This window comes from Thermobia domestica, chromosome 11, assembly GCF_964235325.1.
Source record: "Thermobia domestica chromosome 11, izTheDome1.hap1.1, whole genome shotgun sequence".
In the NCBI taxonomy this organism is placed as follows: domain Eukaryota; kingdom Metazoa; phylum Arthropoda; class Insecta; order Zygentoma; family Lepismatidae; genus Thermobia; species Thermobia domestica.
In genome coordinates, this window is record NC_137464.1 from 19,537,860 (window position 1) to 19,557,656 (window position 19,797).

Consider the following 19,797-nt stretch of genomic DNA (forward strand, 5'->3'; position numbering starts at 1 on the left):
CTACTAACCTTCCACTTTATGTGCTCTGTAGATTACTCACAGTAAATTTCCAACGGCAGTTTCTAACCCCATAATAGCAATTGTGTGGTATTTCAAAAGGTATCTATATCAATGTCCTACGTCCTGATAGTAAAAGATATAGCAACTCTGATAAGTGAACGTGTAAACTGTTTCAGTATCGACTATCACTACTTTGTACAGATGTTTCATAAGATTCAAAATCCATTCATGTCATTTTTGAAATCATCAGATTTCTAGTGAGGTGAATCTCAATACTTATGCTTCAATCATGTTCTTGCACAGCGTAAATGAGGCGTATCATTCTGTCCTTTTACCGCACTATTTACAAAACCACAATAATCTTTCAGTGGTGTAAAAAACTAACCAGAAACAGTGGCGGCAAATAAAGAACACGGGTACTTACATTTCCCTATAGATGTTATATGCCAAATTTCGTAGAAATCTGATATTTGCGGTGGGCAGCGCTAATGATGTGATGAGGATTGACCCTTATATTTTATTTTTTTTTATTTTGTCAACATTAGTTCGAATAATTGTTTTCACAATGATAAAACATCACATGATTCTACTAGGAGGATAAAATAAGGAGCAACATATGTCATTTGAACTTCCTTGTATACGTTAAAGTCGAAAAAAAATAATGTTGCCTTCTTTTTCGAATCCTATCTTCTTTCACTTCTTTTTTAAGTTCTGAATGACTGAAAAGAGATTTAGAAAAATGTATATAATTAGATACAATTTTATCTTCATATGAAAATATTAGAAGTTTGAAAGGTAATACTTGTTTTAAATTTTTAAGTCTTATAATCAGCGCATCTAACGTTTTGATGTTAGTAATTTCCGATTACAGGTGCAAGTTGGTCTTCATGAATTGTTAGGACATGGCAGTGGCAAATTACTGAGAAAAGAAGATAATGGAGAGTTTAATTTTGACGCTGACAATCTAATTAACCCAGTGACAGGTGAGAAGGTAAGAAGAATCATTTGATGATTGCTAAAATTAAGATCGTATACGAAATTTTGAGCAATAAAACTGTGTGTGTTAAGGATTTTCGCTTTATGTTATTATAAGTTATTGGTATTATTTTTGGTCGTTGGTCAGATACAACTATCTCTAAAATGTTTTTAGAATTAAGCTTTAGAGCTTAATTGGATGAATTATTAATTAAATTTGTAAAAAGACAAAGATACTTTACATAAACATCTTTGTATTTATTTTAACACAAACAAGGGGGGCACATTGTCTCACTGGTAGAGCTCTCCGTGGGATCCCTGGTTCCATCCTCGGCCAATAAAGTTTGTGGTGGACAACATCGTGTTCGTAGTTTTTATCGAGTTACTCCCGTTTCCTCCCACTTTCTCATTCCATCAACTCTTCCATCCTCATTCACTTGCTTTAATATCGTCTCTTATCCTTAAGCAGGGGCGGACTGGCAACCATAGGGCCCACCCTGCTAAACTGAAATGAGGGCCCACTGTATAAAAATGTAAAAAATGTACTTGGCATTCTTCATATGTATTACATATAGAAGTCCATCTTCGAACCCATAAATAGTATCCCATATATTCATACAAAAGCAAAACATTAATTACAAAAAATCTGAAGTAGGAACATTTTAATAGTAACTCATACAGTGTGTAATTGGCATTATCATTTTTTATTGTAAACACACACAATACCGGAATTGGTGCTTTCAGTTATTTATATAGTGCTATTGGTTTTTTTATGTAATGAATTTAAACCATTTATTTTTTTAAAAAAAATGAGTGCCATGTTTTAGAAAACCCAAAATATATATACATGTGCAATAAGTAAAAACTAATCTCAAGTCAACTTTGAAACACTGAATAACCTACTAAGTAACCCACATACACAAACTCGTCTAGATATTGCTGTATAATCTAGAGGAAGTACGCCCCGCTCTTAGCAGACAACTATCCCCCCCCCCCCTTCCAAGCGTGTCAGGCGAGACAACAGACATGGCGTCAGTGTTGGAAACTTGAAAAAGCCGTAACTTCGTGGCCTCAATGCAACACAAAGAATGCGATTGGAGGTAAATTTGCGATAGATTTCGAAACGCAAGATTTTCCTTGGCATAAGTAAGTCATAATATCATATCTTCACGTCGCAGAAAGATTAGATATCGTGTATCGTCTAGTGTAGTCCGCCCATTCCTCGGCTGGTCCCAACTTCTCTTTTCATATGAACACCTACTTTGCACATCACAAACAATTTTTACATTTTACTACACTTTTATTTTAAATTAACTTTAAATAACTAAAGGGAAGTTAACATTTACACGATATACACACTGATTTGACAGACAGCATAAGTGTTCAGCACTTTTAGAAGTTACACCAATGCTTACTTAGCCCAGTGCCGGCAGTTAGTGCTCTCAAACGGGTCAGGCCAGGCTTAATCGGGTCAGGGCTCGAGTCGAACCTCCTTGGGTCACAAGTCGGGTCAGGGCTGCTCTAGCCACGGGTCGGCTCGGGTCAACTTTCTTATGCGTCGTTTCGGCTAAAACCTATTCGGATCATGAGTCGGGTCGGGTCGACGTTCACTCGACCCGAGAAGGATTTAGCCGAAACGACGCACAAGAAAGTTGACCCGAGCCGACCCGTGACTAGAGCAGTCCTGACCCTAGCGTAGGTGACCTGACCCGACCCGTGTCTCAAGTAGGCTTGACTCGACCCCTGACTCATGAAAGCCTGATCTGACCCGTTTGAAAGCACTACGCGGCAGCAAACAGTTCAGTGAATTTCGTGTTCGCATGTTAAAGTCGTGTAATTTCAAGTAAAAATAGCCATAAAAGATAAGCTACAATTGACTGAAATCGTTTAAAGACGTGGTGTATACATTATAATTTATAAACACCTTAGACAGAAAAAAAATACCTGGCAACTGTCCTGCAGTACTCGAATGAGTCACATCACGCTCATTTGTTTCTTGGGGCTTCACAGATTCAAATAGCCTACGTTGTTTTGGGTCAGATGCAGCTTTTTGTAAATCACATCTTCGTTTGTGTTCTCGCTTTTTAGCACCACTTTTATATTTTTTTCTTTACAGTAATCTTACAATCACTCCTATCATCCATACTGACACAACCACATATGTCTTCCACGACAAACGACACGTAACTGGTGTTCCAGTAATTGAATTGCTGCTATCGGATTTGCTCTTCGATGTAATATACAAATAAAACACGAGCCGAGGGCAGCAACTTCATAGTAATTGTTTGAGGTTTATATAAAACAATCGTTGATAGTGGCGACTAATTTCTTTTTGCTTTACCGCACTGAAAAAAAGGAAGCCTGATCCGATTTCTTTTTTCAAAGCTTGGTCTGAGGACAATGCAGTTCAAAAGCGTTCTGGCTCCACCTCCACTTTCCACAAAAATAATATCTACGAAACTATTGTTTCTTTAAAACATCGCCACTCGCCGGCTTGTAAAAGGACCGGAGTAGGCAATGGTATCCAAATCCAATAACAGCCTGAAATCTACTGTGTTTCTTATATTTTAAAAAGTAGTAGTTAACGTGCTCGTTTTTAACAGCTGATGTATCACAAACCCTGCAATGTTTTAGGGCCTGATTGTCTCATAGACGGAACCTTTTCAAGTCGATAAACGTGAAGAAGAATAAGGTCTATTCATGAAAGTTTAACTGTGCGACTTTTTTATGCAAAACACAAGTTTGCGGGAGTTACCCTGCCATATTTTTGATACTGGTAGGTTTAATTGAGCACATCTTTTTTAAAATTGGTGGAGGGGGCCCACCTGTTTGAGGGGCCCACCCTGCATTTGCAGGGTAGCAGGGTGGGCCAGTCCGCCCCTGTCCTTAAGGCATAATCGTGAGACGTTAAACTAAAAGTTTCCATTTTTTTAAACAAACAGTTTCAAGGCTTTTTTCGACCTTTTGGCCTGCATTCAATCCGAGTATCTACTGATTGAAGCTTTAAGCAACCTGCTAAAATTTGAAAATGTTCGCTGCAAGCTAGATTTCATTTCAAAAGTCATAGAATTTTTAAAAATCTGCAAAAATCACAAAATATTTTCAGAATTTATGACGTGCAAAATTCCTACTGATCCATAACAAATAACTCAATTGGAACAACTAGTTCTTTCACATAAGACAGTTAATAGGCTGAAATAAAGTTTACGAAATGCGTTGTGTGAAAGTGTATTTTATAGCAAAGCTAATCACTTCAATTAGAAATATAAACGGTGTTCAGTGACGCAGCATAAATTGTTGCTGAAGATCTCCGGGTAGATTGAAAAACTTAAATTTTTTATTTATTTATTGGTCACTTATTACAGGAAAAAACATTCCCACTTACAATAAGCTTACATAATTTCAAACTTTATAAATACTAAGACACATAACAAAACAAAAAAGAGAAAGTTAAAAATTAAAATTAGAAATAAATATACAATTAATAGAACAGAGATGAGAAACACAAATAAAAGATATATCTGTAGTGATTTCATGAATAAGATACGCAAATATACAAATAGAACCTTATAATGGCTATAAACCCAGCGCTTCACGACACAAAAGAAAGGAAACAAATAGAATATTACCAGAATATAAATATCCAAAATGTAAATGTTTAATCGGACAAAAGCTGTAAATCACAGGCACAAATGATAAATGATTTAACCGTGATTGTAATACTCTATTTTATTTAAAATACTACAATCATACTCAGGTTGGAATTAAAAATCTCTTGTAATCAATGATTATTTTTAAGAGTTTTTACATAAACTGAGTAAGGCATAGCAAAATCTAAGTCCACATTTTCGTGTACCAGCTTGTTGTATAATCGACAAACTGTTATAATAGGCAAAATTAAAGAAAGAAAATCGAGATATAAGGTAAGTCACGTTTTTTATGAATATGTACCCTATAACTTCAATCAGTAGATATCTTTAGCGTTTTTAAATTAGTGAATATGCATGTAAAGTGTCAAATCACCAAACAAATAGCTAAATTCTCAGCGTTCTTGTCTTTGATGCAGTAGACTCTGGTTTGATTACTGTTGAAGGCATATGTATCTAGAATCCAGTGATGCGTAGGATACTAATAAAATTACAGGTGACCCGTATCACTGGTCTCGTGGCCTGTGGGGCGTGAGTTCCCGAGGTCTGTTCATTGTTTGGAAAGTATCAGTCACACTACAGTAGTTCAGGTCCCATTTTACGCTGTAGACCTCGTCCTTTGGTGCACGTGGTTCTGGGTTCAATTCCTGTAGGAAGAGCACAAAAAAATCACAATAATTCAGTTTCCTTAATCATCTGTGCCCTTTAGCCTAAAGGACATATTTATGGGACGTTAAAGCAAAACCTTTCATTTTATATTTACTAACTCCGTTAATTGTGTTGAACCCGTTCACTAAAACTGCAAAATGTGTTTATAAAATGGTTCGACCTTCATGCAAAGAACTTAATGCGGTTATGCTATGAGTTATCTATGATCTACATAGAACGGGACGTATGCAAGAGGTGTCATAGCAATAACCAAAACTTTTCTTAATAATCTAGACATCGATAAGTTTGTACACCAATAAATTCGCCATTAATCATTTCGATTGAAATAAAAGAATAGGATCTGTGAGGAATGTTTTTAATATGTGTAATTTTGATCAGTAGTGTCTATTTGAAACTTCCCAAGCACTGACTCATGACTAGGCATTGACAAATATGAAACAGGTACATACCTTTTCTTATTGATGTCGTCTAGATGAACAATATGATCCACACTAGTCACGAGGTGTTCCTCCTGATAGGTCTTCGAAGCTACTACTGCCTGACTTTGGAAAAGCCCACTAGTTTCGTTACTCGACTCGAGACGAGGTTATGGAACTTTCTGTATTCATGGTGAAATACGGAAGATGTGAACCTCTGAAATTCACTTCTGTCATCATATTTGTCAATGCATGGATCTTACATGTTGAATTGCGAAAGCTAGCTGACTTCAGTGCTTGGCAACGATTTCAAAGACGGAATTATATGTATGCGGTTTCACAGATAAAGAATTCATTAATTAATCACAATTTAGTTTTGAAATATCCATCATTTCCTTTCGTTGTTCGTTGAATGTCCTTTTGAAGAATATTGAACTAAAAGTACAATCACGGACAAAGTTTAACGATGATATCGATGAGCGTCCGTGACATTAATCTGGTGAACAAAGCCACAATTTAAATGTTTGAAATCGTCCAGTAAAAATCTTGCAGACACAATCAACGGTTTTATTTACCTTGCAAATAATTTGATTTAAAATGCCTCAATACCTGTAAGTAAACAAACAGAAGTTAGTCAAATGGAGTAAGGTGGCTTCCGACTTACTTGTTCTCAAAGCACTGTTCTTACTAATACACTCTCTCTGCAATAGACTTGACATTTTTCAGAGCTTTTGAAAGTAAGGTGTAGATTGATCAATGTTCAATACAATTATTTTTGTTTCTTCGTTGGTCAGTTTGTTTGAGTACCAGAGTTGGTGACGTTTGAAGTCACCATTCCATCTGCGGTTAAACTCGCCATCCTTTTATCCATATACCAGGGAATACCCAGATTAGTGAAAAGGGATGAAGGTTGTTGAACTTCTGTGTTTCATGTAGTATAATGATTACTTCATCGGATAGAAATCCTGAATAGAGCAAACATTAAATTACGTAGCCATTGTTTGTATGTTTGCTCGAGTGTTGACGATGAAACAAGTTATCACTCTTGCAATAGCTTCTTCCAACGGCAACAACACATAAGCAAGATTCAAATAGTAACGTTTAACAATAATATAAAAGACTTTCAGCATCATTGTTAGATTAATTAGACTGAATTATAATATATAAATTGAAATTATATATATATATCAAAGGTTTGTAAACCATGTGCACCTCCAAAAGGATTACAACAGGTTAATCATATCGAATCAAGCTAACGCAAGACATTCATTGGAAAGTATATATATATTATAGCTGTTAGGCATACTTACAGTCTTTTGAGACAAGCTACAAACATCTTAAAGACCCATTTTCATGTAATGTGCGGTGTATGACATGTTTTAACTTTCTATTATCAAAGTTCATGATGCAGCTTCTACGGTTTCATATGAGTTGTTCGTCCTTAGCGCACCAACTGAATTATACTCCCTCACCTTTGTTCTACCTAGCTTTTTGGAGCACTCATGTGATTCATGTGAGTTCCACTCATCGTGATGACGACAATTGGCGGTTAAACGTTATCGTCTGCGCTGCAGTGAGCAGGAATGCTATGATACACATAAAGAACAGTTTTAATAATAAAATAGCAGCCTTTAAAATAATAATGATTAAACTTCCTGGAAATGTAATAATGTACGTAAAAATAATGCACAGAAAGTTTATCACGGTAGGAAGAAGGTATTCAGAACTACTGTTAAAGTTATTCTGCGTGGATGGTCATGAATCATATAATCAATTATCACATCCTGACAACACTAGTAATCCAGTTTTCTTGAGGCAAAACAGTGTGGTACTTAGTGTGAGTTGATATTGTTTAATGGTCTCTACACCAGCGAGCTACACTGAAGTTAAATCCCAGCCTGGTTCGGAACCCATGTAAGTTGTAGGACTCTCCTTTGTAACCTTGCCGTTGAACATGTAAGCCAAACTCAATCTACCACCGAGACTGAAGTTGTATTTCTTCCAAAGCAGTTTGTTTAAAGCATTGTACGAATTTGCATGACTCATAATCAGTGTCAAAATAAGTCCTTCCAACTTCTTTTTGAGCTTTGGAAAGAGATGAAAATCAGAAGGTACCAAATCAGGCGAATAAAGTGGGTGGGGAACCAATCCGTAGCTGCAATCGTGAATTGCTGCCATTGCGATGTGGTTAAGGGCATTGTTTTGATAGAGAAACATACCTGCTGCCAGTTTCCCACGACGCTTCTGCCGAATATTCTCACGCGGCTGTCGCAGAAGACCTTCATAGTACTCACCAGTCACTGTTCGCCCCTTTGGAAGATAATCTACCATCACTATCCCTTTTGGATCCCATAAAACTGTAGTCATCACTTTTCCGACTGAGGGCACTGACTTTGCCTTCTTTGGGGGGGGGGGGGGATGAGGGGTGTTTCCATTGCTTGGAACTTTGTTTATACTCTGATTGATTATGGTAGATCCAGGTCTTATCTACTGTTATGAATCGAGTGCGAAAGGCATCTGGATTTGTCCGGAAGCGATGAAAATTGTTCCTTGCAATGTTGCATCTGGTGAGCTTTTGATCAGCGGTCAAAAGTTAGGTACCCATCTCCCGGAAACCTTGCTCATTCTCAGATGCTGGTGATACTTTGGTCATTTGGCGATAATTCGTGATAATTTAATGCACGTTGTCAATGTCTTGTAAGTTAGTGTTTCCACGGGCCTTCCTAATCGAGGATCATCTTCAATGGAGGTTCTTTCCCTCTTAAATTCGCCTGCCAATTCTTAAGTGTGGCATATGAAAGGACACTATCACCTAAAGTAGCAACCAAATGTGCGTGGATCTCCTGCGGCTTTAAACCTTGCTTATGGAGATAACAGCTCTCGTCTTCAATTTCTCTATTTGGTCACACTTTGCTCACTCTTCTATCTTTTTGGACCTGTAACAACAAAATAAAAGTCGATATTAATACCAAATTTGATGTGACAATATAGGAAGGTTCAATAAATGCGACCTAAAAGTATGACATGCTCGTATTTGATCTCTTCACTTTTTGCTTTCAGGTGACTTCGTGGTATGAACCTGGAGAGACTTACGATTCTATATTTACAACAATAGGATCTTCTTATGAAGAGTGTAGAGCGGAGTCCGTAGGACTTTATCTTAGTCTTAACAAAAATGTTCTTAAGTAAGTAGTAGGTTAAAGTAAATTTCCTTTGTTAGTATTTAATTATTGTTTCTATCTATTAGATTTTAGTCAACGACCTATTCGCAATGCTCTTTCGGTTTCTGTAAAATCACCGAAGTCTCGTTAGTATTTGCATGAATGATCACTGAAAAAAAAAAAAAAAAAAAAAAAAGAAAGAAAGAAAGAAACTTTGCAGTTCGGCGTTCATTTAACATTGTGAGGGCAATTGGGGATCTACATAAACGGAAGAAATAGCGAACTCCGGTCAAGAAGACCAGAATCAATGACTGTGGAATCTGCGATGTGTTGACCACATACCCCCTCCCCCATGTCCGCTTAAGAGCCCTTTGGGGCTTCGCAACAAGGAATAAAATTTTAAGTTCCTCTGTGTAGTAGTGCTTAATTAGAATGGACAAATTATATATTAGTCATATTAGAAAAAAATAACCTTGTCTACCTTAAAAAGTTTCTTCAAAATTGTGTAATTTTGGTTTTATTTGATTTTGAGTTTAGCGTCCCTTTCAGCAGCGAGGCTGTATGAGACGTAGACCTACAGCTTAAAGTGGAATCCGAAACACGAGCTCCCACCGGGAATCGAACTCGGGTCTCCCACGCCAAAGGCGTGTACGCTAACTGCTTAGCCAGAGGGATCTCGTGGATAATTTTAATGACTTGGTTTGTTATATAGAGAGTTTTTTTTTTTTTTTTTAATCAGTTATCAGTTCTGAATGAGAGTTAAAAGCTTTTGAATATAAAGTGGATAACCTTGTTTCTTTCTGACAGTAACGTACAGTTATGTTTAAAACAAATGAGGAACGCGAAACTGAAAGATTTAATTTCATTTTTATTTTTCAACTTTGGCAATTATGCAGCGAAATCGCTCTGTAATAGACAAACGGCTTTTTTACAAATTTCATCATCGCATAGATCTTTAGGTTTGAATGCTTAATTTCATCTACATTATTTGTTTAAGCGTCAATTAAAAACAATATCAGAAATCAAGAACGGAGAGCAATACATCCACGAAATATATCACCGAAGATTTATGTATATTTGGCATAGATAAAATGCTAGGTATCTTGCAAATTATTGTGTGTGTGTTCCTTGTAATCTTTGATTAAAGGCATTTTTTTTTCTTTGTATCATTTTATTTTGTTTCAATAAGGGTAAAAGAGGGCTCATACAAATATGCCGTTTCCTAGAATGTACAATCGTATTTTAAGTGACTTTTACTTCGACTATGATAACTTTTCCTCACAGGTTAATCTATTTTTAAATTTGTAATACAAATGTTCTGCTGTTACAGAATTTTTGGTTTCGAAGGACAAGAAGCAGATGATATGATATATGTAAATTGGCTTAGTTTATTGCGAAATGGAGTGGGAAAAGCTCTAGAAATGTATCAACCATCTACGAAGTCGTGGCTTCAGGTAGTTTACTTCCCATAATTCTAATTTATAGTTTTCAAAACTTTACTAACTGTAATATAGAAGTAATTTTATCCAGTATTGTACAATCTGTAAGTAATTTTGTCCAAAGGCTTTTCTCATATTTCTATTCTTTGTACAGTAAAAGTAATACCACAAAACGCTTTTAATTAAACTAAGTATTCATTTGAAGTTTTTTTTTTTTTTTTTTCATTTTACACAAATTTGAATGCTTATCAATCGTGATACCATAAATTAGGTACTCATATTTCTGATCTATTAAAAAAAATACATATATTATTTAATTTAATAGCATTTTTTGTAAGCGCTGCCCGACTAACTTTCTAAACTTTTAGTATTCTTTATTGGCCCTTAAGTTATTCAATATTTCAAGAAAAATTAGCGAAAATATTAATCATTAATATATACAGGGTGGCCCATAATTATGCATAGTTTCAAAGACTGCGGTAAAGAAACTAGCAACATAACTTGAACATAAAAGTGAACATTAACACATTACTCTATACCTTGCCTTACTCTGTTCTCCAGAATTTTACCCTCTGTTCTCCATGCCATGGTCCATCAATTCACCAACCAAATGAAACATGTCTGGTGACGAAGAACAACGTTGTCACAAGCAGCTTGGTAAACCCGTACTGGTACCTTGTGGAACTCTTTTGTAATAGCTGCCCGTAGTTCGGTCAAATAGCGTATGTGATGTTGATACATTTTGTCCTTTTAAGAAAAAGTCAGTTGGTCAGGGAGATCGAGCTGGCTACTCCCCAGACCCACGTCGAACGATCCAGCGGTTCGGGAATATTTCGTCCGTTCCGCCGCATACACTAACGGTTCTAAGCCCAGTGACCGTTATCCCAACTCTCACGGTGTACAGTGTTGCCATATCGACACTTTTTGTCCAGAATTACAAATGCTACAGTTAGTCAAGCATCATATACATAATTATGGACCACCCTGTCCATAATTATTGATACACTCGGAAAAACTAACAGATAAGCAGCATTACCAATCCAACATAAAGTTTTATATCGTTTTATTTCTAAAAATAAAGGTGCCGGTACGCTTTACCTCAGGTTTATAATGATTAGAGTTGCATACCTTTCAGGGTATTATTATTGTTATTGTTATTAAGATCGCAGTGATATACTACTGGACATTAATAATAATAATAATAATAATAATAATAATGTCTAGTAGCATATCACTGTAGTCTTATAACTAAAATCTCTTATGTACATATATATAAAGATGCTTTAAAAATGTCTGATTCTTACATCTTAATTTTATAATACAATAAACGTAATGATAATCAATATTTCTTATGATTTGTTTTTTCTTTTTCTTCTCTTTTTGTAAATGGATGAAAGTAAGCTGCTATTGTTTGTTTCCAAAAGGCATCAAGAGTTTCACAAATACTGAATGTTAATAACAACACACATACAGTACATTGTTCACAGAATGTTCTTCAGAGTACTAATCATGTTACCAAAATATTTTATAAACCTCTACCTCTACTAAATTAATTTATAAACTTTGGAGAAAAAATCTAGGGGATGTTTTCACGTAATCCTCTTCCTAATAATGAATAAAAACAATTACAATTAATTGGATACATTTAAATGGGAACTGAGTAAAGGCTTTTCTGCGGAAAAAGTACAGAGCTGAAGTCCCAACAGAATTCATGTACTAGCGTTCAGTTTAATTCAGTTCAGTTTAGTTACAAGAGGAAATATTCATTTCTCATTAAAAAGGTGCCGGTACGCCATACCGTTGAATACCGCCACACAAAAAACAATACAATACATTGGCAATATGTTAGGTTATTACATCTTTGAAAACTACGTGTGAAACGAAAACTTAAAATACACATTTATTATTTAGTGTTACAAACTAAGGACGCTACAGTATCACAAATATCCAGATTTTGAGGAGCGTCTATAAGAGTAACAACGCAATTAAAACTTCCACGACAATGTCAGAGGCGTCATTTTGAGCTGACAAGGAGGAATGACAATTGCTCCCCCCACCTAACGATCAGACTCAAGGTACTTTTACTTTCCTCAGAAGGACTGAGCTTCACAAATGCTTATGGTATTTTAGTCTCTCACATTTCAATTTTTGGTTTACATGCTAGTTGGTTTTATTGTTTATCAGAAATTGAAACCAAAAGTTCTTGAATATGACTTTAGTGTGATAAGCTCCGATATTTGCAATTAAAACTGTTGTGTTTCAGGCTCATGCTCAGGCCCGTTACGTGATTCTTAGAGTATTGCTTGAAGCTGGACAGGGCTTGGTGACTGTAGTTGAGACCAAAGATGCAGATGGTAAACCAGATCTCCTACTGACTCTGGATCGAAGTAAGATCCAAACTGTAGGAAAAGCTGCGATCGGGGATTTTCTTCAGAAACTTCAGGTAGGTTTTAAGGTCTTAATACCACACCCAAATACAAAAGTTTGTCGGTTTTGTGTTGAAATTAATTTCAAGGCAGCAGTACTGTATAGAACTTCAAAGAGAATAGTAAGTTAGAAGGAAAAATTAAAATAAAATAAAATAAATAAATAACAATCAAGGTTTAACGGAAGACTCGTTGATTCACTTTAATCACTCATATAGTGTTGAAGAAAATACTGCAGGAAACTGCTATATTTTATAGTTTGCACAAAGCTTTACTAATTCCTTATATGTGTTCCAGTATATAATTATACGCTGTAAATACAATGGAGTTAAGAGAAGAAGATCTGTACAGTTAACTTGTGCGTGTATGATGCAGTTCTTATCCTTGATTTTTTGAATTACGGTCGGATTTTTTTTAAGGTGTTAATTTGCTGAGTAAGGTTCTTATATTCATTAAAAATTCTTAGCCAATGTGACGACAGATCTGAAGAACCGGATCTGTAATAGTCAGGGAATTCTGCTTAGAAACAGGGTATTTCCTTTAGTTAAGAGGTTAAGTGCCTGTTTTTTAATTGCCAGCTTCAGACTTAGAAACTTATCTGTGTTTTTCACTATAACGATGTGTAACAAACTTATGTTCTGTAGTTGGCACATTATGTTTTGTTTTCACCTGTACAGTGGAGAATCATATTGATGAATCATACACAAAATGCAGTTCGATCAACGATTCAGTGGGAAACTCATTTGCAACGCACACATAATTGTAACCTTTTTAACTTCTTCGATCCCATTGCTTTCGATTTTATCAGAGTTTCGTTTCTTGCTTTATGTGAAAGTAGCTTCTCACACAAATGAAAGGATTTCGAATACTGTTACTTGTATTTTAGCTTCTGTGTTTTGATTGTAATGAATTTAATTCGCAAATAGGTTTATTTCGAAAGTGCTTATGAGTTTACGAAAACTGCTGATAAAGTATGCATTCGGTTAAAATATTCAATGGATAGCCGGACTAATTTAATCCGGCTTTTGATATTTAAGTATGGGATACGTCTATAAGTGCCTAAATGTACTTTTGCTTATAATGCAATATTTATTGTTATACGTTTATAGATACGTTATCTAATAATTTCCCATCAATATTTATACATTTGTACTGATTTAATTATTATGCGTCTCATAAGTTTTTTTTTTTTTTTAATATTGTTTATTCCTATTTTAAAATTATTCTAAAAAAAAAAAAAAAAAAAAAAAGAAAGATGCATCAATTGGCAAACAATATTTATACTACATGAGTTCAAATAACGTTTCAGTGTTTCTCTCTTTAATCATTCTTTGAGTCAAATTTTTTAACGCGTTTTCACTGCCAATACGAAATGTTCAAAGTTTTATAAAACTAGATTTTTTTTTTTTCAGACGTGACGTATAAAAAAAAATATTTTGTAACTGGAATGCAGCTTTTAGATAAGGGCATAAAAAATTCTGGTAGTTGGAATATGTGCCCCATGGGGACCCCTGCTAGCACCCCTCTCTCAAAAAACACGTAACAAAAAACTGGATTTATTTATTTATTTAGCAATTCGCATTGAAATGAAAGACAAGAAAAAAAGACGATTTTTTAACTTGGTATTCAAATTATTATAAAATAATAACTTGTTTCCAGTACACGGTGGAAGTGACGAAGTTTCATGATACGCAATTCTTGTTCTTCAATGTAGGAAAAGATTGTAAATTGGATATCCACCATATTCCTACGCTCCATACCTTGTTACAGACGATTAAAAGAGGAAAGGGGTTAGTTTATTTGTAATATATTTGTAGTATGTAATGGTTATATGAAGTACCACTTCGTTACTATTGTAGTGGAAAAAAAAACACTGTTTTTATGATTTGCAGGTCTACAAAGCAACGGCTGATATAAAAGCAGCCACAGCGATGTATGAAAAGTATTCCGAAGTTCCAGAAAGTGGTCCTCACCCTTGGGCGAAGTGGAGAGATATTGTTCTAGCTCATAAGCAACCGAGAAAGATGTTCGTTCAAGCAAATACCTTTATCAAAGGTAACCATCAACAGTAGTATAATTTTAACGGGATATTTTTCATTATTGGTTGAGGAAAATGTACTCGATACTCAAAATTTAAAATAATTGTGAAAAAGATGTTGGAAACAGGTTTACAAGAAAAATTGTTTAAATCAGTCACTTTTAGCTCCATAGGAAATATCCATCTCACAGATAAATGGACAGCGTAATAAAAACATGGCTAGGGGCGTATTTACGATTTTGTTTCGGGGGGGGGGGGCTTTGCTAACTGTTCCTGGAAATTTGAAAATTCTGCAAGATATTTCATTTACTTTAATATAATAAATACAATTTCGTGGGGGGGGGGGCTTAAGCCCGGAAGCCCCCCTTAAATACGCCACTGAACATGGCTATATTTGTGGCCAAACTAAGTAGATAACCAAGTTAGAAAGTGGCTATCTTAACACGTTGTACTGTTAAAGATTGTTCTAAGGTAATATTGTCTCAGGAAATTTATGTGAAAGACATCTATCGTTCCAGGGACTGAAATAATATGAAGCTAGCTAAAATTGTCACCTTAACTAACTGATAAAATTATTGCCTCAATACATTCCCTACCATATTTGACTTAAGTCGAACTAATTTTGCACTATTTCTTTTTTTTTTTTTTTTTTTTTTTGTATGTGTGTGTGTGTCTTTTTTTTCTTGTTTTTATACAATCATGAAAGGAGTGTTGGGCTCTTTAAATAACCGACATTTAAATGCCGTGGGAAGATGCGAGACTGGGCTGAGAACCGAACCCAGGCATCCGTGTTATTATACCGGTGCCTTAACTACTACGTTATTCAGCCCTCTTCCAATCCAGCCAACACATAATTTAGTTTTAGGTGAATGGGAATTAACGACTGAGTGTCTCCAGCTTACCGGGACACTATGTGAATTGCTATTCCTCTCTCAGACCATAGTTATATGGCTACAGTGACTTACGAACTACTTAAGGCTGTCTTTTTAGTCTCTAATGATACGACACCAGCAATGTAGGTGATGAACAGCAACTTGCATTTTGCTGATACACCTCCTCGGAACATAGAAAATTGCTGTTTTACGTCCCACGCGTATGTTCGTAGACTAAAGGAGACACGTGATTAATGGAAGTGAAGATTATGAAATGTTTGGTAGAGTGTTAATGTGGGAGGAAATTAGCGTACCCAGATAGAACCTACAGACACGATGTTTCTACCACAAATTCACATGATCTGAGATCAAGCCCGGAATCCCTTTCACCATAGGTGAGCGCTCTACCACTGAGCCACCGGACCCACTCCAAAAAGTGGAGTGAACCTCTTATTGATATAGAGCTCACGTGCAAAATTCGTCTTTTCGATCGGTATCATTCTCACTTAATATTTGTAGCAACTATTTCTTGTACAGATGCTCTATAAACGAAAGATATTTTTGAGAAGAGAACAATGTCCCCGTTCGTACGTACAATTCAGATTTGCTTTGAACCTAGTATGATATTCTCAGGTAATACTTGGATGTTTTACACAACAGTATTTATGTTTATAATGTTGAGAAATGCTATATAAAAGTATAAAAATGCATGATAAATGAAGTTTTATAATACTTTGTTCTAAGAGTTTTAAAACTAGAGATAAAAGTCTGGCGCTTGTTAAATAAAATACATTAATTAAAGAAAATGATGTTTGTATACTACAGCCAGCACTCTTACATACGAATATGTAATATAATACAAGAGAGTAATCAAGCGATCATCTTTACATTTCTCGGACAGTATCAGAGTTAATAACTTTTATTATTATTATTATTATTATTATTATTATTATTATTATTATTATTATTATTATTATTATTAAAGATTTAATCCTGGAAATGTTTCTTACAAGTTTTTTCCATCTCCAGCTTCCTTTTTTAACTCCCAGTATTTTCTTTTTTTCAAATCAACGATCGGCTGTGTTCTTCCTATTCCTCGCTTCCCTTCCATCTTTCCTTCTGTGGCGGTATGAAGAAGACAGTTTCTTCGCAAGATGTGTCCAATCCAATTAGCCTTCCTATGAAGAATGCTGGCCTCTTCTCTCCTATCGTTTCAAAATATCTTCGTTTGTTGGTCTCTGTCTATATCACATTTCGAAGCTCTCCAAATATTTCTTCTCTAACTGTCTTAATGTTCAAGTTTCTGAACCACACAGTTCAATGCTCCATATATAGCACTTGACCAACTTCTTCCTAAGTCCAATATTGAACCTGCTCGTTAAGAGTGATCTTTTCTTGCTGAATGCTTCTTTGGCCATGGCAGTTCTTGAATGCAGTAAGCATCTCTTGTCAAAATACTTCCCAGATACTTGAAATTATCGACCTTTTCAAGTTCCCTTTGTTCTACTCTGACCTGTAAGGTCCACGGGATATTCTCTTAACTTTCGATTTTTCGATGTTGATTTTCATTCTATATAGTTTCCCAGTGTCAATTATTTTGTCAATCATCTCCTGTAGTTCTTCTTTGGTTTAGCTATAATCGTATCATCTGCATACCTAATCTTGTTAATGACCTGCCCTCCAATCTTGAAATCCCCAATTCCCATTAATGCTTCCTTCATTAAACATTCACTGTAAATGTTGAATAATTGTAGCGACATATTACCCAACCTTAAACCGAATAAAATCATAAACTATGTATACTCTTTTTCAGATGGAAAGGTCACATTGAAGAGCTACGAACCAACTCATGAAGGAATGATTCAGTCCTGGGTGGACAGATTCTCTAACGCAGACGTTGATGTAATTCTAGAAGAGCTGTGGGAAAAAGAGATAAATAACTACACGTGGTCTTGTTCATGTTAAAAGGAAGAAAGAAAGAAAAAAATACAAGTTTCATGTTAAAAGAAAAAGAAATGAAAAATGGTGTACTTTTGTATAAAAAGAAAAATTTATTACAAAACCAGAATAAAATTAATTGTTTCTTTCTTATATTGTGTTTCATTGAGTTTCATAAATTGTCCATGTAAAAGTAGTAAGTGTATCCAAAGTGAGAGCAGCAGATCGAATACTTGTACAAATCAGAAGTGCCTTGCGATCACGCTACTCCCAAGAGACCGAAGAAAATTGTTCAAAAACTGTTTAAAGCCTCTGGTTAACACGGAAAACTACGAGGGAGGATCAAAAACTAAGGTTACAAGGCCAATATTTCTGGAGTTTCCTCTATTATAGAAGAATGAGGTGTGCAGGGTAATTTTAATACATGGAGTTGGCAATTGTGCAGAGTTTCAGCCACCCACCACCTACAGTGCTAGTTCTAGGTAAACACAAATGGTGACTCGTTTGGAAAACTTGTCTCACGAAGAAGTCCGCTCAGTTATTGGATTTCTGTGGAAGCCCAAACAGCGACTGGACTCTAGGCGATTACAGTATTATGAGTTAGCTGTAATTAAGTTCAGTTCGGTAATCTTTGGCAGGTAAGTAGTGTACAGATAGATTGGGCCTTATGCAGAGTCGTTTTGACGTAAGATTAGCGGCACACTAAAAGCCTGACTACTGCAGGAAACAAACGTTAGTCGAACTCGTTAGTATGACACTAATCACGCATCAGAACAACTGCATAAAGCCCATTAAGTTTACCTCGTTAAGTAATTCCATAATATCACTACGAAAACATGACTAATATATGACAATTCTACAGATATACAATATTTTACTCTAATCTGTTCTTTTACAGCTCATTTTATCAAATTTTATATACTATGTGACATCACATAATAGTCATTGTTATCGTTTCTTCGATAACAATGACTTTTCCTGTCGTTCTTTCCCATTCCTTTCCGTCTAAATTACATTTCCTTCTCGTTTTTCAAGTCACCAAGACTTATGAAGCCTTATGCAGAGTCGTTCTGACGCATTATTAGTGTCATACTAAATAGTTCAACTAACATGTTTCCTGCAGTAGTCAGGCCTTTAGTATGACGCTAATCATACCACAAAACGACTCTACATGAGGCACAATGTGGCTCAATGGTCAATCTATTGTAAAATTTTCCTTGGATGATGTCTATGCTTGAAGGAAACAAAATCATACCATTGGACTGCCAACTTGAAAATTAAGATGTAAGGAGGAGGCGTTCTACAAAGTAAACATGTAAATCGGATAACAAGTATTAAGGAAGAATGTCAAGTGGTGTATAATTTGGTCGTGTAAATGTAAGTTTCTAAATAAAAATTAAATTCATTGGTTTGTTGGTTAAATTCAGGAATTCAGCATTTAGCATTCTTTGTTAGCAGTAAGGCTATGCAAGATGTGGATCTATAGTCTCGTGATATCAGACATGATCTCCGAGAGGGAAAATATATTCATTAAATTAGAAGACAAGCTAATTAGTAACTAATTTCTCTATGTATAGGGAGAGGGTCAAAAAGTCCAAAAGTGACCCTGAAAATTTTGTAAAAAATATCTATTTGCGATTGATGGTCGATACTAAGTGATACGTGCTGGAGCATAGGTGAATAAGTCAAGTGTAACATCATCATCATGACTAACGAGTCTTAAAGCAGATCATGAGTAGAATGTAATTCCGTTCTCTAGATTTGTCGCGCTCGAGTATAAGGTCTGACAATCTGACACATTGATTTGACCAGAACGCGGAAGTCGTAATTGCTAGCTTATTGGAGAAAATATTCCGGTGTTGGCGATGGAATGAGAATAAAAATACATTGTTAAGATTAAAATCCAAAATAAATTTAAAACATTGATATGAGATGCCGCTTGTGTGCTACGTGTCAAATGCAGACAATGGACCTATTTCTGTAGCGCTTTGGGTCAACGCGATTCGTAATTTCCATTTTAGTTTGCGATAATCACATGGCTTGTTGGCTTGAGATTTACCATCACTGCTAGCAGGGAGGCTATATGAGATGTGGAGCGTGGGAGCCCAACCACATGCCGATCCTGCCGAAAATCAAACCCTCCATTATCGTCATAACAATAATTGCTTATAGTATTCTTTGCATTGCTTTGCGAACAGCAAATTTTCCGAAGACCG

General features: G+C 35.5%; 1 protein-coding gene across 2 annotated transcripts in view; it reads left to right on the top strand.

The window, feature by feature from the left end:
* The window catches only part of DppIII (dipeptidyl peptidase 3), a 43,552-nt gene extending 25,818 nt beyond the window's left edge, over positions 1–17,734 (top strand). For both annotated transcript variants that reach the window (XM_081730187.1, XM_081730186.1), the window contains exons 10-15: positions 872–991; positions 8,768–8,892; positions 10,199–10,322; positions 12,571–12,750; positions 14,626–14,788; positions 17,457–17,734. In XM_081730187.1, coding sequence (XP_081586313.1) covers positions 872–991; positions 8,768–8,892; positions 10,199–10,322; positions 12,571–12,750; positions 14,626–14,788; positions 17,457–17,608 — 864 coding nt within the window. In that variant the 3' untranslated portion in view covers positions 17,609–17,734. The remainder of the gene's footprint in view (positions 1–871; positions 992–8,767; positions 8,893–10,198; positions 10,323–12,570; positions 12,751–14,625; positions 14,789–17,456) is intronic.
* Positions 17,735–19,797: the final 2,063 nt, after the last annotated feature.